Below are 22,938 nucleotides of genomic sequence, written 5' to 3' on the forward strand. Positions count from 1 at the left end.
AGGTTTGCTAGGAATGAATGCTCTGTCTTTACTTGGAAATTTATTTATTTCATTTTTATTTTTTGAAGGATAATTTTCCTGGATAAGGGATTCTTGGCTGAAAGTTACTTCAACATTTTAAATATGCCTTTCCACTAACTTGTCTTCCATTGTTTCTGATAAGAAGTTAGACATCAGTGTTCCTTTGAATACAAGTTGTTCTTGGCTGCTTTCAAAATTTTCATCTTTGTTTTTGTCTTTCAACAATTGAAAGATGAAATATCCCTATGTGGATCTCTCTATATTTTCCAACTTAATATCCACTAAGCTTCTTGAATGCATTTTGATGTTCTTCATCAAATTTGAGACGCTTTTAGCTATTACGTCTTAAACATTTTTTGCTGCCCTTTTCTCTATGTCCTCTCTTTCTGGAACTCCCTTTATATGTATTTTGATGTATTGGATGTGAGAGTTGGACTGTGAAGAAGGCTGAGTGCTGAAGAATTGATGCTTTTGAACTGTGGTGCTCGAGAAGACTCTTGAGAGTCCCTTGGACTGTAAGGAGATCCAACCAGTCCATCCTAAAGGAGATCAGTCCTGGATGTTCATTGGAAGGACTGATGCTGAGGCTGAAACTCCAATACTTTGGCCACCTCATGCGACGAGTTGACTCATTGGAAAAGACCCTGATGCTGGGAGGGATTGGGGGCAGGAGGAGAAGGGGACGACAGAGGATCAGATGGCTGGATGGCATCACCGACTCGATGCACATGAGTTTGGGTGAACTTCGGGAGTTGGTGATGGACAGGGAGGCCTGGCGTGCTGCGATTCATGGGGTCGCAAAGAGTCGGACACGACTGAGCGACTGAACTAAACTAAAATATCATCTTACAGCTCTCCATATCCCTGTTCATTTTTCTTCAGACATTTTTAATCTGATTTTCAGACTGAATAATTACTATCTCCTGGTCTTCAAGTTCTTTGACTTTTCCTTCATCTGTCTCAAATTGCTGTTGAGATGCTCCAGGGAATTTTTTTCACCTATTTAATTCTTCATTTCAATTACAGTACTTTCCAACTTGAGAATTTCTATTTGGCTCTTTTTTTAAAAAAAAAATATGATTTCAATATCATTGAGAATCTTTATTTATTGATTCATTATTGTCTCAATTTCCTTTAATTCTTTTCTAATTAATTATTTTCAGTTGTTCTGGGTCTTTGTTGCTGCGTGCGGGCTTTCTCTAGCTGCAGCAAGCAGGGGCTACTCTCTTTGTCGTGGCACACCAGCTTCTCACTGCGGCAACTTCTCTTGTGAATCACAGGTTCTAGGCGCACGGGCTTCAGTAGCTGTGGCACGCAGGCTCTAGACTGCAGGCTCGGCAGCTGTGGTGCACAAGCTTAGCTGCTCCACGGCATTTGGAATCTTTCTGGACCAGGAATCGAATCTGTGTCCCCTGCATTGGTAGGCAGATTCCTATCCACTGTAACACCAGGGAAGTCCTCCTTTAAGTTATTTATACACAGATTCCTTTAGTTCTTTGAATATAACTATAGTAACTGCTTTGAAGTCTTCACTATATCCAAAATCTGGGGACACCCAAGAGCAATTCCTATTGACTGCTCTTTTTCTCTGCCTATTTTGTTTCTGTGAATATCTTACAATATTTTGCTAAAAATAAGACATCTTAGACAATATATTTTAGTGACTCGAGTCATTCTTTCCATGAAGACAGTTACCATTGCTGTTTGTTGGTTCATTCTTTGTTTGGTAACTTTTTCCAGCTAGATCTGTAAATCTGCTTTCCCCCATCCCCACCTCCAACTATAATAAGCAGAGGTTGACAGACCTGCTCATTTTTTTTTCCTTTTTTAATAAAAAAAGTTTTTTTTTTTTCATTTTTAAGCTTGGTTTTCTAAGGGTCACTCCTGTGCCTGCATAGCTTAGGGGTCAACCAGTGATTGAAAAGGGTTGCCTAGTCTGTCTAACTTTCTAATTTCCTTTTTTGAGAAGGGAACTTTCCAACCTTCTCATATATGGCTAGTTATTCACATATAAGAATATCCCTAAAGCATATAGTTTTTTTCTTCAGAATTTAGTCAACTGCAATAAAATATCTGGATGATTACATTAGTGGTTCCACAACTGTAGGAAATCCCACTACTCAAATTAAACCTACACATTTGTTTCTTGTTTTTCCTTTATTTCTATTTTTTTCTTTCATTCACTAATCATTAATTCAATTATTCATATAAAAATATCAGTTGATTTCCTATTGGGTGCCAATCCACTACTTTCCTAGACCTTCTCAACATGTATCACCAGTAGTTGCCTCCTCTTACACTGGCAACCCTACACTATAATTCAACTACATACTTCATCAAATTATAAATTACTACACGTCGTGAGCTCCCAATGCTGCTCTATCAATAATAATAATACAAAGTTTTTATGTGACACTCACTGTGTACTAGGCATTATTCTAATTGCCTTGTATAAATTAGTTCATCGAAGTCACAACAACTCTATGAATAGTTACTATAATTATTTCTGTTTTATAGATGAGAGGACAGAAACTTGTTTAAGGTCATATTAGGCAGTAGACGGCAAGGATACGATCTGAATTCAGGTACTAGGTCTCCAGAAGCCATGCTGTTAACCACAACACTACACTGCCTTCTGAGTGTGTGATCTACAAAGGCCAAGAATCTATTACTTCACTTTGATATTACCAAATCCACAAGGGCAGTGAAGTATACACTTCAAAAGACTGTACTCTCAGTCTTTTCACTTGACATTATTGTATCCAGCATTCAAAATGAATTTTTATTAAAGTGTATTGAGTACAAAGACTTTTTATATTAGAAGTTGCTAAAGTGTGTTAAGAGAAAAGCTGTTATTATAAAACAAACATCTAAGAATATTCTAACATAGCAAATCCATTTTCAAAATCAGACAATTCATATCTACTGATTGAGATTTGGAAGGCATCAAACAGTTGAATATAAAACTAAAATACTACACATTGGTAAGAATTAACTATAACTATAGCATGTTTTTTAATATTTTAGCAAATATGTAAACATGTAAGTTCTCTCTTTCTTGTTACAATTGGTTTTTCCACCCCCATTCTCTCCAAACCATGACCTCATTATGAAATTCCAATGAAAGTTCATATTTTGACTTTTACTAAAGTCAGTTTACCTTAGTTCATGAACTCTTCTATAAACTTGTAAGTATAAATCCATAGGCAAAAACATAACTGTTTTACCCATAACTGTCTTGCTTATTCTGCCATTTAAAATATTAATACTATCCCAGATCTTCTGAGAGATTTCACAAAGACTCTTCTCCTAAGAGAATGTGTTGACCAGTGGCAAAACCAGGACAGTCACTGCCAACTTTCTTTCTCTTAAAGAACAGACAATAACGCTGAGCAATGGAAGCAGAGAAGTTTGTTTTGAGGGTCTTTTTCTCATATAATATCTTTCAACTGACAAAGCAATTGTGTCATAAAGAACTAAATGTACACTGTGAAGTACAAACATACATGCTCTGAGGATCTGTAAATTGTAAATATATGTTTTTTAATTGCATTCAAAATGTAACTATGCTTACTTCAGCACCATTCACTTGGACTGAGATGACTAAACCATGGGTACAGGGAATTATGAACTCTAGGAAGAAAGCAAGCAGCTAAAAAGACCAAAGAGAGGAAAATTTCCTCAAAGTGGAATAATTCTTTCCATATAAATCATTTGATGATTTTTTAAAATAACCTCTATGAACTGTGAGGTAGTGGAAGAGGAAAGTCAAAATGACAGATTGCTAATCATGACAAGAGACCTCTTTTCCCTTTCCTGATGATGTTTCCTTAATGTGAGTGGTAGTTTCCTTAGGCAGGCCAGGGACAGAATGCTGCTTTACTATATAAGTATGCTCTATAAGATATATACACATCTGCATAGGGAAACTTAACAGACCCTAGGCTCAGACTCCTTACAATATAAATTCTGATGGACAGGAGCAGCAGATCTTTATTAATTACTGTGGGGAATTCTAGTCTCAGTATTTGTCATGATGACTACCTCTTTAAGAAAGAGAAACAAACAACAGCAGTTGCTAGCCTTCCTTAAATTAATAGACAAAAAAAAAAAAAAAGACTTTGAATTTACCTTGCTGTTCCACAACAAATAAGAGGAAAATAGAGGAGGCGATGTCCTTTCTCTCCATTAGAATGAAATGTTTTATGAATCTTTACATTACCTCTTAATCCTTGTACAAAGTGCTCAGGGTACTCTCATCTCACCATTTTCAACCTAATTTTGTTTCTTTATATTCTACATACTCTGGACAAATGAATCTTCCTGAAGCACAACTCTGATCCTTTCATTCTTTGTGCACAAAAACTTCAAATCTCAATTTTTTTAACTGAATTAAATACTATCATTCTCCCCTGGTATTCATGATAAGAGAATCCCAGCTTCTCTTTCCACAGTCATTTACTACTATTACTCATCCCTATATTCTCCCTGTACTCTAGATAAACCAAACTTCTGATTTCCCAAATTGAGTCTTTCTGACTCAGTCCTCGCCTTCATTCAAACTTTTCATCCCTCCCAGCTATTCCCCCGCATCTAACCTTCTGGCTAAAGCTCCACGAAAGTAACACTCATTACATAAAACCTTCCTTAACACCACCACTGTATCAGTTAGAACACCTCTTTATCCTGACTTGCCAAAGCATTTTTTAAACCTCTCTGATAGCCTTTATCAAATCCATCTGTGATATAGCTATTTGTGAGTCTCAGGTTTGCAGCTTATGACACCATGCCTTTATATATATTTGCTGAATGGAACCAAAATCACTGCCTAAGAAAATACTAGGTAAATCTTTTCTTAATATATTATCCCCTCCTCCTTTTTTTTCTCTCACTTTTTTTCTTTTTTACAAGTTTTGTTTTCCTTTATTTAAAAAATAATTTATGTTTCATTAAACAAAAACTTTGGTTCTTCATCTTTTTCAAATAAGTTTTCCATTGATATTTTCCCAAAAGTGAAAGGGATCACAGTTCTGACAACTCTTGCTGATCTGTGGTGAGTCTGCCATAAAGCTAGACAAGCATTTTAAATGCAGGGAATCAATTTAAGGAGCTCACTAGAGTAAGCCTACCTCTGGGATACCAAACTTTAATTATCAATAGTCTCTTTCTCCAAAGCCACCAGAGATACACTAACTGACAGCAATATTCCAGTTCCATGAATGGCTCTAAAGTGATTTAACTTGGCAGGATTTTCTACCACTTCTCTCCCAACCAGCCAATTCTTAAGCTTATCAATATGAATTAAAGATTTAAAATAGCCATTTATGAAATGCCGAGACTAGCTCTAAGGAATAAACGCTTCAATAACTTAAAAAAAAAAAAAAAGGAAAAAAGGAGCCATTCGTATATGGTTACGAAATATAAAGCAGCTACAGACAGGCTTAAAAGCAATACTTAAATCTCACGCCTACACAGATATATGGAATTGACTAAACATTAGCCTGGATTTCAGAAATTAAAAAAAAGTAATACAACTTTTAACTGTTCTCTCTGACATCACCAATACTTAGATAATAACAGAAGCCTAAAGATACACAGTACTAGTTCTGAATGTGCAATTACTAATGGGTCCTTCTTGCCCAAAACTAATTTCTTTAAGGTTTTAGAGGTGTGGGCTCTGCCAATTTGCATGGTTGATATACTTGCCCAATAGGTCAATTAAATTACCTGTTGAATGAGTGAGCGAGCCTCTTCAGAGACACATTCTGGCATGTTCAAAGTGGTGTGAGTATTTATTCCTGCTGGATGGCACTCAACCAGAGTCTGAAACAATCAATCACATACACTTCTTATCCAAAATAACATCATCTTCTGTTCCATCACAGGGTTTACAGACAGCAAAGACAGACAGCTCAACAACCACCTTCGCCACAGTGCCCTCTAAGCAGTCTAGGACAAAGGCTATGAGCCTAAAGCACTTCTAACTGGAAAAAAGGCAGTCATCAAAATCACATCATAAGCTTATGCCACTTGCCCCTTTCCCTTAGATATAAAGAAAACGGTCCATAATAGAAAGATTCCATTACAGCCAAAACCTAAAACAGGATTCTGTATCTCGGAAATTTTTTAATGTTCTTAAAAACGTCTGAAGTCAAGAATTTGATAATAATAATGTTTTTTATATGTATAGCACCTTATGCCTCAAATGTATTATCTATAGGTGATTTGTATATTTCACAACAATGTTAAGAGCTCAGTATTAACTACATATTTAAGGCAGATGACTGCTTGCAAAGGTATGACTGTTCATTTCTTCTATTTTACTCCCAGGAGGCAATTTGCCCAATGCTCTATTAGAATCTATTAACGTCAAATAGCTTACTTAAAAGTTATTGATCAGAAAGAGTATGAATTCTGTATTCAAGCCGGAACAGAGAGGAAAAATTTAGTGTTGAGAAAAAAAATCATGCTACCTTTAATATCTACATCAATTTTCTAAAGTGCTAATTCCCTCCTGATTTCAGACAGGTGTTTAAAACAGAGAATTCTAACAAATTATTACACAACCCTTACAGGTTTAACTCTGTTAAAATTCAATCACAGAAAAAGAAGAGAAAGAATGTCTAGTCTTGTATCTCGCTATGTACTAACACTGTGACATAACAGAATTTTACTACCAATTTATTCAATGTAATACAATTCTACTTTTTAAAAAACCTGGAATCTTGATAAATTTGCATTTTTCTGGTGTCCCATCCCTTTTGATATCAAGGTTTTCTTACTTAGTCCCCAACCTAAAAACTAAAGGCAAAGGCTAAATATTCTCAATTTGAAATCAAGGTAGCATCTGGATAAACTTATTAAACCTCCAGGTCACTGCTTACCTTGCCAGTGAGAAGTTCAAAGAGGACAGCACCCAAACTCCACCAATCACAGGCTTCAGTTTCTTCCGTGATTGCTCCAACCTCTAAACACACCAAAAAAGGTTGATATTAAAATTCCAAAGGTCAATTAAACTCTCAAAATTAACATGTATTAGCAAGGTGACCTTTTTAATGCTGAGAGAGCACATACTAAATACTACTGGGCTTTCAAAATTTCTGAAAGTTACTTATCCCTTTGGTCACCTACTGTGGTTGCATTTTTTTTTCCTACGCAGTCATATATTAAACTGAGACATTTGTTCTTTAGCTGATAGAGGGACACCTTCAAGATGCTATACTTAAAAGCTACATGAATCTACTAGATCAGCATTTTGCTTAATTTTTCAAATTTGAGAATATACAGTCAACTCTATCTCAGAGGTCATTTTTTGTTTTAGGAATAAAGACTCTAGGTTTCAGAAGGAACTTCAAAAATTATCTAAACCAGTATTAATTATCCTTTGAGTTACAGACCAGAAACCAGAAAGGTGAAATGTCTTGTCCAATGTCATACAGTAAATCAGCAGCAGAACTAAGACCCAGTTTATAGTATCACCCCTCTCCTATATAATCCATTGTTTTCAACTAAAGAAGGAGCATGTGAAATGCAAATTTGTTATTCAGAAGTACAGACAGATATGGTGTTTTAAGCCACAACTGAAAGTACTGGCTAAGATAAGGGCTTTTAGAATATCTCCAAATTACAATTTTATCTGTGTTATCCCTATCTCTCACCAGCACAAGTTCCTGAAATGTAATCGTTTTCAAGTGTAATCTTTCAGGTTTCTCCACAAATCAGCAATAACTCCTCATTTCACCATTTTTGAGGTTTTTAGCTAACTCATGTTTTGATGTCTTCTTGTCCTTTCCTAATAAGATCCAACTAGTCACTAAGCCTGAATGTATCTGCCCTTTCATTTCCATTAGACTGACAAAACATGCTTGATATTTGTCTGCAGGTAGCCCACAACTCACAATAATCATGTTGAAAAGGCTTTGTAAGTAGTTAGGTTAGAACCTGGACAATAATAATAAGTGGAAGAGGTGCTCAGGTGCCCAGTCTTTTAACGGATACTTTAGCGAATCTACTATCAACTATGTCGGAAAATCAAGAAGACTTGTAATACAGCTTGAGTTTTGAGTTTTAAAGTAAAGGTCACAGGCATCAGAAAAAGAGCCATTTCTATACAGAATACTGAAATTATTCCACTGCAGCAACCTTCTTCCTTATCCCTGCCCCATTCTGGGTTGCCAAAGGCCTATGTTCAACTACACCCTCCACACTAGCGCCCACTCAGTTTTTCCCCGAGTTGTGCTATCCACCAAATGACAACCTCTATTCTCTAACTCAGCTGCTCTCAGCTAGGTGATAAGAAGAAAACATAGATATGTAACTAACTCAAATTATTCTGTGAATGACCAAAAGTCTCCTAATCCCCTGAGAGCCATTTGCATTCACAAAGAAGCCAATTTGTTTGAAAAACTGAGAACTACCTTACTGTCTGTCAGCAAAGGGTCAGTTACTCGTATATTGGCACATCATGAAACATTACCACATAAGCATTTTAAATGATGTATTCACACAAGGTTGAAGTATGTAAGTAAATGTCTGGATATATTAAATTTTAAAAAACAAGCTATAAAACAATAGAATCTTAATTTTTAAAATATGTATTTTTTTTCTAAGAGACTGGTGAGAAAATACAACAAAATGTTTTAGTTTTTGCCTCTGGGATAGTGAGATCTTTATTTTCATTCTATACTTACTAACGTACACGAATATCTAAGTGGTATAATTTTAAACACATAGTGAAATGACATGAAAACTTCATTCAGGCTTGTTGGAGCAGGACAGATGAAGCTATTATAGGTCAGTCCTCCGTAAGAATCTGTCTGCCTACAGTTTGCTCTTGAACTTAGCCAAAAGCCTGAGAAGCGATCCTCTACTTTAACGTGTTGTAGAACATATTTGAGACAGTAGAAGACTAGGAACCAAGAGTCCTGGACTAAGAACCTTGAGAAATTCACTTGATCTCATCCTAACATAAGCATTAGATCTGAGGGCCTCTAGGTTAAATTCAGCTGTATAATCTACAATTCTGACACTTACGGAGTTCCTGAAGGAGATTTTCTTGAGGGACCATTCCTCGGGGGCTCTCATTCAAAGTACTTACACTAGCCCTCCCAGATTCAAATACACGACCCCCACCCCCATTCCCAACATCCACACAGAGAGCCACCATCACCTTCAGAAGAGTGCTCTAGAAATTCTGGAAAGGATGTGTGTTCTTAGAAATGTTTGGAAAGTAGAAGAAATTTACCACAGCCCCTGTCATTGTATATAACCTTTTGCACATTCCCCTCTAGCCTAAGGCAGGCAATGCATTATATCACTCACCTATTCAAAATTCTGAAATGGCTTCTCGCTAAACATTCAGTAACATTCAAATGTCTTGCTTAACCAGGCATGTATCATTCAGGTCTCCATAATGAGGTCTCAATGTATTTGATTCATTCAAACCAACACTTATAGGCAGTACTAACTAGGTCCCCTGCTAGGCACTATTGTTCTGCAGAACTCTATGTACTTACTACGTTGCTAAATAATGTGAAGCTAAAGTCAGCTTCCCTCCTAGCAGGGTTAATGGCTTTCTTTTTAAATATCTTGCTCAAGAATATGTTATGTCATTTTCTTTAATCCTATAGCAAGTACTATATACTCCCTACTTTTATAAAGGTGTTATATGTTCACAACTCAAGACCCCAAGTTAATGACCAGCCATCTGTTTTGAATGTGGCACCTCCAAGCCTAACTTTCTGTGTATGAATGTTGCTAGTGGGCATGTATTGCAATAATGATAGCTGCAGCAATAAAACAGTAGCTAACATCTGCTGACTGCTTACTATATGTAAGGAACTGTGTTTAACATTTTACACAAATTATTTAAAATTTCCAAGCATCCTTATGGAGAACTTACTTGCGTAGAAAGACTTTGGAGGAGAAAAGAATACTATATTTGTGTGTTCAGGCAAAGTGGGAACACCTGATCCTGTCAGCTCAGATTAAGTTGTGAAAATCAGACATGTGTTGTAGGGTCTAACAACATGGCCTGAGGAGCTCTAGACTAGAATCACACCCCAAGCCTCGCTCCCAAAGGCTTCCTGTCACAACTGAGCAAAGGGTCACTGGGGTAAGTCTTCACAAGGTAATCAATGGCTAACACAATTTATAAAGGGACCTTTCAAATTCAGCTAAGGTCCAAACTGCCATCACCAGTGCAGCCTAGACAACCAAGCACTATGTGTCTGCCTGCTTCCCAGATCACTGCTAGGAAGGCGACTGGGGGTGAAATGTTACCACGTGTGGGGGTGGAGCGAGGGGGAGGGCTCCTTGATGCCACCATAAGCACAGTGCATCTTCCTGAGCATCAAAGATTTTTATGTGTGGGAGGGGGCAGGATGTTGTTTTATTATTAAAAGAAACACAGACCCATCATGGAACAGAATGTAAACCTTGCATGGATTTGCAAGATAAAAAGACTTCAGAGCAACGTCAGGATCACATGACTAGTCTCAGGGGTCCCCATTTCACCACCTCTACAGTCAGAACTACTTGGACAGAAAAGTTTGAGAGGCACTTGCGGAGACAGACACGGTGCTCTGCCTCTATTGGTTTTCCGCAACCTCGCTCAACTAAGGCGTCTAAGAACAAGGTTCATTGGTGTTTTATGCTGCTTTGAAATCTCTCACAATTTTCTGCCCGAGTCCTTAACAGGTAGGTAACAACCAACATAGCGCTTCAAAACGAGCCTCAGGCTGAATGTGAGACGACACAGAGAGTAGCAAGAGACCCAGACAGGCCCTACAGCCAACGCACTTCCACTTTGAGCGGGCTCACTGTACGGTCCAGGATGCGCTACACGGCACCTCGTGTGACCGCTGGCGACACTCTGGCACCATCAACCTTAGTCTACTTCACCCACTCCCCGTTTCTTTTCCCCTCTTCCTTCTTCCACAGACAGCCTGCTTCTTTTCCCCTCCCCTAATTCTCGCTTTCCTCCCCTCAACCCCTTGGCCACCACTGGTTAAGCGGAATTTCTAAAGCACTTGGGCCGAAAGTAACTACTGAAGCCCCAATCTAAGAAAAGGTGTACCTGAAAATCTGGAGGCAGCTAGGCTGAATATCATCTTTAATCTGACTGGACTAAGACAGCAACTTTGAAAAGTTAATTTTTTTTCTCATGGAAACCTGGAAAAAGACACTAAACAATCTTAAATCCATCCCCTTAACAATGCAGCTTGAACGACTTCAAAATGAGTTTACATTAAGCAGGGATTCATTAATTAATGTGAAATTGACATCGTAACCACCTGTCCTTGATTTTAATGGATAACTCTGAACTACAACAAAGAGTTTTGTATTTAGATAAGATACAAAGGACCTCCCAATGGCTAAGAAAATGTAAATGTTAGAACAACTGGAAGCAGAGAGTTATAAAATTTCTCCTTTAGGGTTTTAAAATAGAATCTCACTTTCTTTTAATAATCAGAATAAAATATTTTGGTTGTCTTTTTAACATTCTTTATAGATTGATAATTCTTAGATTAAAATTTTGAAGATACACTCTGATATCTCATTGCCAAAAAGAAGACTGAGGTTGTGCAATTGTCAAAACTAATATTCTAAGACTGCTTATTTGTAAAGTCTATACAAAATTTCAAGCATTAAACAAGAGTGCCAATTCATATATAAGGCTACATGATAGCTACTACAAACACAAGGTGAATAGGTATGTATATCTAAAGTCAAACACAGAGAATATAAAGAAATATCAAACAAATCTGTGAGGCTTCTTTTAAAAGTTCTTATACTCTTACACTCTTTTAAAGTATAATGTAGTAACGCTGAGAAATTCCTTTAAACTCCCACCTTGAATTTTTTAAATCTCTGGGGGGAAAAAAGCAGAAAACAAAAAATTTAAAGGATAAATTCTACCACTGCTTTGTCAATTTTCAAAATATCTTCCCTATAAAACCCACTGTGTTGAGTTTCCACGCAGACCCCTCCCCCGACACTACAGCCTGTATTTACAGTTTCCAGGGTGGTTGAGCAGTCTCCCTAGTCTCCATAAGTAAGGCAGGGCTACAGGCATTAAGCAAAGTGGTGGGTGGGGGGGGCGGGGGGGCGGCGGTGGAGGAAGTAAACTATTTCCTATAGAAACAAACAAATTCTCAGGTTATTCCCATGAAAACTCAAACAGCGATATCAAAGGATGCTGGATTTTTGTCTTCCAGTCAAAGAAATGTACCGATGGGGCTCTAGCTCTGCTACTGTTTGAGCCCAGCTGGGTATTTCAGCTTCTCTGAAAATGAGGACAGCCAGACTTCTAACATTCTTTCTACCTGTAATTTTATGATCCTGAAAGTGTTTTCAAAAGCACTCATGAGCCTTTCTCATAACTTCTCTCTCCATTAACCTAAGACGGCAGAAGAGTGGGATTATGCTAAAAAGAGCCAGCATTCCACAGTCTTTCTTCTCCTTTCTCTCCACAGTGACTCTTCCCTTCCCCTGAGACCTGATGGTGAGCAAAATGAATCAGTGTCACTAAATCTAACCGCTATTATCGTTTAACGTAATGGAGACACAAACTCAGCTCCAGATCACATTTCAACTCATCCAAATTTTTTGGAGGACAGCAAATATCTAAGAACTCTTCAGTAAAATTCTAGAACTCCCATTTTAGCCCCATCAATACTCATATCCTAACAATATAAAATCTAACTGATTCACACTAATGATTCAACCCAAAATTCACAAGTGAAATAACAAGTTTAAAAAAAAACAATAAAGATATCACAACATAAAAATTGTTTACCTCTGTTTCACTCATGTTTAACTCACACAACACTTCAACAAGCTAGGATATTTTTCAGAAAAATAATGCTGCTTTAGTAATCCATATTGTCAAAAGGCTTGCTAAAACATAGAATAAGAGTTTTATAGTCCTCATGATAGTCAGTTTATTGTCTCCTTCTTACAATCAAAAATAATAATGTTAACTTGCCCCCAAAACTGTGTTATAAGCAGCCTCACTCCAGAAAAGTAAAGAAAGCAGAAACCCTGGACTCAGGAGACAAAAAAAATATCTCTATGTGTATGAGAAGAGAAGGGAAAGACGCAAAGAACACACTCTTAGACTATGTGAAGTCTGAGGCACTGGAGAGGCCAGGTGATCCCAACATTACTGAAATCACAACATGTACTGTCTACTGACCGAGGCCCTACCTTTCAGGGCTATACAACTGAAGCCACGTGGATCTGTCAAAGACATGACTCAAAAGTAACTGTAGATAATACTAAGCGAGAAATTGTACAGAAAATTTTAAAAGCTAGAAAATGTGTCTCAAACCCAAGCTTTAAAAATGAACACCAACCTTCCTATAAAGCTTTATGAAGAAGGAACTACCTTGCATTTAAACTGAATTCCTAGAGTTAGAATTTACTTTTCTTTAAGAGACATTACTGCTATGGTGCTTGATAAAGAAGGGAATCTGATATTCCACATTTAGGCTTTGATGCATTTGTTAAGGCACATTTTCAGACTGGTGACGTCACTTGATTCTGTTCCCTGGTTTTTCCACTAAGGGAAACCCACACATGTCATCGCATCCTTCTCCTTAACTCTACTGATAACAACAAATAGCTACTCACCCACATTCCAAAAATACTAAGAGACAATTCCTTGACCTCCCTCTGGCAGTATATTCTGTTGCTGCTCTCTTCCATTCCGGATATGATAGGAAATACAGTATGTTCACATATAGAGAAATTCTATTTAAATTTAGAGTATTTAAATATCTCTCCCAAACTCTTTCCCTTAACTACACTTCTTTTTAATAAATAGAATCTTAGACGCTTCATTTCTCTTCACTCTTTAGTAATTGTGGAACTGTTACTAAGAAGTCATATAAAACTCAATTAAAAAGCAACTACTGTTGCAAATAAAGTCAAATTAAACCAATATTTAGATGCTAAAAGAATTAGTCATATAAATGATGGAGCACTTGATCCAAATATCAAAATGATGGAACAATTTTAAAAGTACACCTATAGAATACATTAAAATGATAATCAATAGTAAGTATACTTTGAGGGGAGGTGGGGGGGGAGGGTAAATGCAGTTCTCTAATGTCACAGGATTTTCTTCCCAAAACAATTCTTTAAATTTTGAAGTAAATTATGTGACTCAAGGATTCCAAGTCTCTCTTTTGGGAAAAATAAAGTAAGAAAAATATATAAGCTTCTAGAATAAAAGAGAGATCTTTGGTGAATAGGACAATATAAAAATTAAGCCACATTCTTACGAACCTTAAAATTAAGCACCACATACACTTTTACAGTATCAAAAAAAAAAGCTATGGTGTTTAAATTTTCCATAAATTCTGTAAGTGTTCAGTAAAATTTAAAACGAATAGTTTGTTAACTTTCTTCCAAAAGAGTCAGACTTCATTAATGGCCTTAGAAATTTTTATTATGTGATCTATCATTAGTGATATATATGAACCAAGGAAAAGAATATCTTTCTTCTGCAATGAGCATTCCATGTCAGCTAGAGCATGGAAACATTAGTCCTGTGTTTCTACACAGACAGTCTTTCCCTGCAGCATCTGTTGCTAATTGAAAGGAACTAGAATTACAAAATTCTAGTCAATTTCTCTCACCAGCTCTTGCTGTGTATAAAGATTTTCTATGCAGGGGCTGAGCATTAGTCTTCCACTACAGATAATGACTAAAGAGCTAAGAGAAACACGGAAGAAAACATTTCTTTTCTCTTTATATATCCAACAATACATGGAACTAAACTGTGAGAAGAGGGACAGCTAAGCATATCCTTTGTTAGCTTGGTAAATTACAATTCTGTAAACATAACTATTCACCTATAAAGTCCATTAGTGTCCTAGTTAACTAACTGTGTATGTCTACTGTTTGGGCTGTCTCTTCACACAAATCTTCAGAAGTAACTGTCAATATCAAACCAAATCTGTCTTGTTTCTAGCTCCGAGGCACAGCACCTGGCACGTGGGCAGCACATTAATAGATGTGTGTTGAACCACTATCTCCACCTCATGTTTTGTAGCACAATGCATTAAAACACCTGCAAAGGCTGCCCTGCATGCATTTTCTGTAAGTCTCATTGAGCACAGAGATCTACAGCAAGTCTTTCTGCATCTTTCATGCAGTAGGCCAGAAAGTTTTAAACGTTATCAAAAGCATCCCTCTGGCTGCTAGATGAAACCCAGATTAGAACAAGGTAGAAATGGAGGTCAGTGAACTAAGCGTGAGGACTGCATTAGTCCAGGGAAGAGATGATGGTGGCTTGAAGAGGTGTGGTCAAGTGGACACCTTCCAGGGCTCCCCTCTGCAGAGTGTGACTACAGTCTGTCCTGGCATGGACAGCATGTGGTAAGGAAAAGGGACTGGAAAGCTCTGGGAGTAGGAAGGAGAGAGCACTGGGAAGTAAACTGAGCTTTCCTCTGCCCACGCTCAATGGAAGGAATCCAGACACAATTACATGAAATGTCCTGCTAACGGGTCAGCTGGAGATAACCCCTAACTAGAGCCTGGAATCTGCATTTCCTAGCCCATCCTTTCAAATGGGCATTTTGCTCCTTTGTTATTTAATAAAGTTTTATCTGTATTTCAGAAAATGTAAGCTGCCCAGTTATCTGGCTCCATACGCCATAAAGTCCTTCAACATTGTATTCAACTGATTATTCAAATACCTTATTGTCAAGTAGAGCGTATGAACCGCTTACAAGTTGCTGCTGTTGCGTCACTCGGACTCATTAGAGTGTCACCAGACAAGACCGATGACAGGGGCTGGCACTTTCCAGAGGGGAGAGTTTCCAGCGCCTGGGCTCTATGCTTCTCCTCATGCCCCAGGTGACGGGAGGGAGGCGGGGCTCCTGCCCTCTCTTGGCTCATCCCAGTCTCTAGCCTTGCTTCCTGCCACCACCAGACTAATTCGGGTGGTTTCCAGGTAATGTCATGATATGAAACCCTGGGCCCTGGGTTGTATTGCGGAGACTTGAACATAAGTAACAGACCACACTAAGACAATTCGGGGGAGGGTTGACACACTTCTGAATCTCTCACTACCCATATTTTAATGCCTTGTTGTCGTGGCGACCTGGCAACCATGTTCTGAGCTTTTACACAGTTATCTGCACAACTTGGGTCAGGACTCCTTGATTTAACTAGATGCAGCATTCCAGAGCCAAAAATTACTGGTTCAAGGAAGTTTATAGGTACCATTACTATATCATTTTCTTGCGAGATAAAATAAGAAACAGGTAACTACCAGATGACTTCTGGTTGACTGACTGACTGTAATTCTGAGCTCTGTACAGTCCTGCTTACTTAACTCTCACCCTGCATTTCCGGTAGGAAAAAACCCAATAGCATGCTCCACTTTCCATTGATCATATCACAACAACTCCATTCTGAATAGCCATCGGGTGTCACAATGTTACCCAACCAAAGCCATTACAGTTGATTGATGAGAAAAAGGCTAACTGGAAACTGTGACTGTGACAGGCACGGTTCTCCCTCTCCCTGCTGCCCTGTTGCTGTGTCAGGCAGAGCTACATGCACTGCTATGAAGGGAGTTTCAGGAATTCTATTTGCTTTATCATCAATTTTTTAAAACCTTAGGATTTTTAAACATGTATTGGAAGGAAGTATTTATGAATAACTGTTTAGAAGGCATCAGACCTGGTTACTTCCTGGCGATTCAAACTGACAAGACTTTACATGGTATAAAAATTGAGGATTTGGTCAAAGCAGCTTGGCAAGAGTTCTGGTATGTAATGCTGAACTCAGCTTTCATCTTCACGTTAAGTATCAGGAGTAAAAGACAGCTCCCTGTCTTCTTCAGAATAATATGATGGTAAGGTCAATTAACTGAACAATTGCCAGAAACACATCTGGTCTTAAAATTAAGAAGCATTACAATGCAGCTATTACTTAAAACTATTTAAGAATCTCATCTCATGTTCCTCTTCTAAAAAAGAAATTTGTCTAAGATCATAAACAGAAAGATTAGGAGGAATAAGAGATGAAAATTAACTTTCTTTTTAATAACCTGAAGCTTGAAGTAAACCCCTTATTTCCCAATATCAGGTAGTACTAGGAAATGGACAACAACTTTGTTTTTACACAGAAGAGGTGAAATACAGTATCAATTCGTTTACCCTTATCAATTTTCTAGTTCTAATAGCCAAAGAATTTCTTCTCTTAAGAGAGACTAATAAATTATTTACTCAAGTGCCAAATAACAAGAACTGAACACTCTATTACTCTGTCTCACTTTTACCACTAAATCCAAATCACATTCTGATCTGATAAGACGTATGGTTTCAAAATGGGTCTATTTCAACAGAGTGACCTTAACGCAGAGGTGAAGGAGACTGGCCCATGATTAAGGGATTCATGAAGGCTTCAGGATATACCCTGCCTAGGGATTGATCCCAAGGTTCCAGACCCTCAAACATACATAAGTGAAAGTGAAAGTCGCTCAGTCCTTTCTGGCTCTTTGTGACCCCATGGACGATACAGTCCATGGAATTCTCCAGGCCAGAGTATTGGAGTACGTAGCCGTTCCTTTCTCCAAGGGATCTTCCCAATCCAGGGATTGAACCCAGTTCTCCTGCATTGCAAGCAGATTCTTTACCTGCTGAGCCACAAGGGAAGCCCAAGAATACTGGAGTGGGTAGCCTATCCATTCCCCAGCGGATATTCCCAACCCAGGAATCAAACCAGGGTCTCCTGCATTGCAGGCAGGTTCTTTACCAACTGAGCTATCCAGGAAGCCCAACAAACATAAAGTAACCCTTTAATCATCCTTCCATCAGAAAGCTCTTGCCCTCCTGAACACGGTTAAGACTTGAGCTGAATTGAACCTTTTCTTGCCTAACCTAATATACTCAGGGCACAAGCTTCATCAGTACACAGGGGTACTGATGGGGGTGTAGTGCACCGACGGAGGGAATTTTCCTCATGTAAAATTTCCACTATTCTATGGCAAACTTGAAAAGATACTGCTTCTCTCAAAGAAGATATAGATTTAGTTTTATAACATTAGGAACTAAAGGCAAAAGATTAAAAGTACTTGCTAATCATTCGAGGAAAACATTAAAACATTTACTATGTACAAGAGAGCTACTGTTGAAGTTTTGCTTAAGGGTAAATCAAACAAAAGAGCTTCTGTTTGAAACATAACGTTTAAATATTAACCACAGATATTTCACTCTTTTAAAATTACTTCTATGATTCCCTCTTGCCTTTTTCTTCCTTTTCCTATGGGGTGGAAGACTAGATCAGAAATACAGCCATACTTCCTGGTTATAACATTATTATTTCAGAATATACATCTATATTCGTCTGCTTTCTCTATCAACTTCACATGCTTAAAATTAGATTCCTCACTCATGGTGAAGTTACCTAGGACCAGAAATTCTGAGATCTAAATGATCCTTCTTTTAGACAACTTTGTTAAAAATCCTGGCAGTTAAATTTCACACTATTCAAGAGCTGTCTTGGCTTTTTTCCTCCAAATGAAAATATTTTCCATAAACTCCTCATTTCCATATTGCATATCATTTACGTACAAATGATATATGAGTAAAAACAGAATACTTAGAAAGTCCTCCAAGTGAAATAATTTTTTAACTTACTGATGTTAGACAAGAAATCAGTATTTATTCCTCAGGGGAAAAGTTCTTGCCTTAATAAGATGGACTCCAGTTTTGACTAAACTTTGTATAAGAAGGCTATTAGATCATCTGACATCTGGCATCTCCTCAAATATTCAATAAATCTACTTCAGGTAGATATATGATAAAGCAAATATTAATATCATAGGATGTTAACTGCAGAATCTAGGTGACAGATAAATATGGGTGTACAATTCTTCCAATTTTTCTGTATGTTTGAAATTTTTTCAAAATAAAATCTTAAGAAAAAAGTTCAAAAATCTATTTTACTACTGAAATATTAAGGCCTAAAAAGTCTTAAATAATTTGTCTAATGTCATGCAATGAGTTAATGGCTGATTTCAGAATATTGAGTTTTGATAATTCTCAATTCCATCATAATATTCTAAATCTTAAACCTATGACACCCTCATGGTATTTTTAAACCATTCATGGTCTGAGTCTTAGATCTAATTATCAAATACATAACTGTCACACAGAACACCATGCTTAAAAGGCAACTAATCGTGTGTAAAGCATGCTTATGGAGAAAGGCAGGAGAGACTATGCCCCAAAAATATATTCATGGATTATTTGACAAAATCAGGCAAGAAGAGCAAAGAGTGGTAGTAAATAAATGTCATGCTTTAAAAGTGAATTTTGCAGATAGTTTTCAGCATGGTTTTTCTGTTTCACTTTTCACCATCAGCTGTGAGCTGTTTCCAAGTGTGAAATCGCCTGAGAGAGGAAGCAAAGCTGTCATTTGACATCTGGGAGCGTGGAGATTGGGCGGCGGTAAAAAGCACTTCGGACTTCTTCAATTTACACACACATTCACCTATAAATTCTCAAGTGTGAAAAGTATTCAATGAAAAATATCAATGTAAATCTCAAGCGTTTATAAAGGCTCATAATAGGCTAGAAAATAAAGGTGAAGGACACACTGACAGGATACCATATCAACTTGTTAACACTAGAATGGGAAACTTAAGTGATTATGTTAGCATAAAAACTAACATATAAACAAATTTTACTCACTTGTCTTAATTGCATATTAAACTTTCAAATCTAGTCCTTTGTGTTTTTATGTGCTTAATATTCTAAGGACTATTTTCTAGCTGCTTTTTTACGATAAAAGACGAGACCACTAAGAAAAAAATACTAGTAAAAGAAAAAAATATTTGACATTTTATTTTTCCTCTATATTTAAAATACTGTAACAAAAATTTTATTCTATATTATGATAAGCTAATAGCTCCAATGATAAAGCACATAAAATCTTTTACATAAATCTGTGTTTGTAGGTGTGTATATACCAACAAATAAAATCAGAGTAACTATAAGGAAGCCCTCTGGAGAAGAATAACCAATTAACTCCATTTTTTCTATAATACTCCAGATTATTCTAAAATCTCTCCTAACAAAAAACAGGAGACTGATGTATGGCAGAAACCAACACAATATTCTAAAGCAATCATCCTTCAATTTAAAATAAATAAGTTTAAAGAAATAGAAGAATCTGTCTAGACATCTCTTAATAAATATCTAAAACTCTCCTCAGATGGGAACTAGATAGTGTTGTATTTACACTGTCATGCTATAAAATCTATTCCCACTTTGGGGACTATTTCTTCACTCTTTCTTTTCCTGAACTCTGTTCTGTGTTTCTATGGTATGAAAGGAACCCATTTGCCACGAATGATGTTTATTTAAAATAAAACCTTTCTAGAGAATCATCCTAGATAATCTAAGGATACAAAGTGAATATAAAAGGAATGGCTTCTACTTTGAAAACAGGGCTGGGTTTGATCAGTGAATTCGTATTCTCAAGACCCTCTTGATGGGCCTGCAGCTGCAGCCATTTATTTGCTGGCTTTTTCACAGATGTAGACAGAGAAAGCTCCATGGTTTTTGTCTTTTTGTTGTTGGATTTATTTTCTTTAATATAAAAATGTGACAACTTTTTTTTTTAAGTTTTTGTTTCACTGTAGAAACTTGTGCACACCGGACATCCTTGGTAGTATATACATCGTTGAAATAACTATGACTTTTTAAAATCTAAGATCTCAAAGTTGGCAGAAACTATACTTAAATAACAGAAGGTGATCATTTGCATTTCAAAATTTATCTATCTTGCTTTTCCCCTCAATTAGACCAAAACATGTTGATTCACAGGTTTCTCTGTGTGTGTTTTCTTTTTTAAACTTATTTATAGAGCAGAATAATGGCCCCCCTGCTAGTTTGGCATTTGCTCAAGTTTCTGTCGAATCTGTTACTGGAAAATTTTCTCAAAATATAAAGGCACATCATCCACAAGATAAAAAGATACACTGCTGATATTACAGAGTACAGGGCAGGTGGGCAATGTTTTTGGGACAAATGTGTGATAAGGATTCCCAGGAGAGAGGAGTGGCGAGGGAGAGGCTGCACGCTGTTTACACAGAAGTGAGTCGTTCTCATCACAATCTTCTGACAACTTTACTTTCTAACCAAACATCAGCTGCTTAACATGCTTCAGAGTTACTTGGGCAATAATTCTAAGGTCAGAGCTGGGAAATAGGAGGGAAGCAGGGACATGGGAGCCGTACTTCAACCCTTAGTACTACAAGGGGCAGATCAAAAGATAACTTGGTACTCTATGTCCCCGTGTAGTCACTGATTTGTGATTTTAACCACTGAAACATCAGCTTCTTATCACTGCTTCCACCCCTCTGAGAAGAGGAGCAAAGTCTACTTGTATTTTTATCAGCAGCACTGCTATTCAGTTTTGAAAGAAACAGTAAATCACAAATTTTTGCTCCTTACAAATGCAACTCCCCTTCATTATAAGCAGTGGGCAGGAGTACACAAACTTGAGTTCTGCAACTCTAGGTTTCAAATCATCTAAACTAGAACACCAGCGTTACTTTTCAATTAAGGCCATTACTGATCTGAGTTTTATCCTATTGGTAAATTAATAGGTCCAAGGAATGAAGAGACTTCTCACATTGTTCAATATATGCCATAATACAAAACACTTTTGTAACTCATAAAAGCTTTAAAGTGCAATTCTTTTATACAAATAATTAAAACAAAGCCCTTCTTCAGATGACAGCTTTTTTCAAATGTTAGAGGACAACCTAGACCATGACAGCAAAAATCCATTAATGGTAGACTGCCACCTGCTGGTAAACTTTGGGAACTGTGCTTTCTGGGAAAAGGCTTAAAAATTACAACTTGGAAACTGATCTGTGTTAAATTCAGTACACAAAACTGTATTCAACTGAGCACAGAGCCGAAAGTATGGACCTGCTGATGAACGTCATATGATTTTGTTCCACATGTATTAGAATTCTCAGGGGGTCAACATGCTATGGATGTTAAACATGTCTGTAGTTTGAAGAAAAATAATCTGCTAGAAAGCCAAAGTACAACCCTACGGATAGTTTTCAACAAGAAAGTGAGAAGAAAAATAGGAAATAAAGAGTCAGTTATAAACATTAAACTACTTCACAAACATCCGGTTTTGATTCGAGGTTTATACTACACTTACACTTAAGGATTTAACAGATTTTACATTAAAAAACAAAAACAAAAAACTCCCAGATTTAATGTTGACCCTAAACCCTTGAATCTGAGCAAACTCCAGGAGATAGTGAAGGACAGAAAGGCCTGACATACTGCAGTCCATGGGGTCGCAAAGAGTCAGACACAGCTTAGCTACTGAACAACAATAAAACCTTGAAATTCATTATATTAACATACATATTTATATACATTGGTACCTAAAATATTATTTATCATCAAATTAGAAAGGGGGAAAGTGTGTCAAAAAATAAACCAGATAACCATAATAAAGTGATTTCACTATGAAATTTTTTGTTATCCCATTAACTAAATCATACTAATAAGATCAACAGCCAGCATAATATTATCTATTTGTGAGAAACAAAAAAATGTAGGCATGTTCTATGCTCTATTGCCCCTGGGAAGAAACAAAATCAAACAATCCTAATTTGGGGGACGAAAGAGGAAAGAAAAAGAGTATAACAGTAAGAAGAAAATCTAAATCATTGTTTTCAGGAAATAGTTTGAGGATATCTGCTTGGCATATTGAAAAACTTTTCTATTCCCCAATAAAGAAATAATTCTTAACAATGAAAATTATAACTAAAAACCATATAGCTCTTTCAATCCTAATTATAATCATTTCCCATTATGCAGGGAAACAATGCTAGCATAAACAAAACGCTGGTTTGCT

General features: G+C 37.0%; 1 protein-coding gene across 1 annotated transcript in view; it reads right to left on the reverse strand.

The window, feature by feature from the left end:
• Positions 1-22,938, reverse strand: part of RPS6KC1 (ribosomal protein S6 kinase C1) — a 211,964-nt gene that overhangs the window by 10,865 nt on the left and 178,161 nt on the right. The window contains exons 13-14 of the mRNA XM_052653436.1: positions 6,906-6,988; positions 5,749-5,844 (exon numbers count right to left, since the gene is read on the reverse strand). Of these exons, the coding sequence (XP_052509396.1) occupies positions 5,749-5,844; positions 6,906-6,988 (179 nt within the window). The remainder of the gene's footprint in view (positions 1-5,748; positions 5,845-6,905; positions 6,989-22,938) is intronic.

The sequence above is a fragment of the Budorcas taxicolor genome, chromosome 16, assembly GCF_023091745.1.
Source record: "Budorcas taxicolor isolate Tak-1 chromosome 16, Takin1.1, whole genome shotgun sequence".
NCBI lineage: Eukaryota > Metazoa > Chordata > Mammalia > Artiodactyla > Bovidae > Budorcas > Budorcas taxicolor.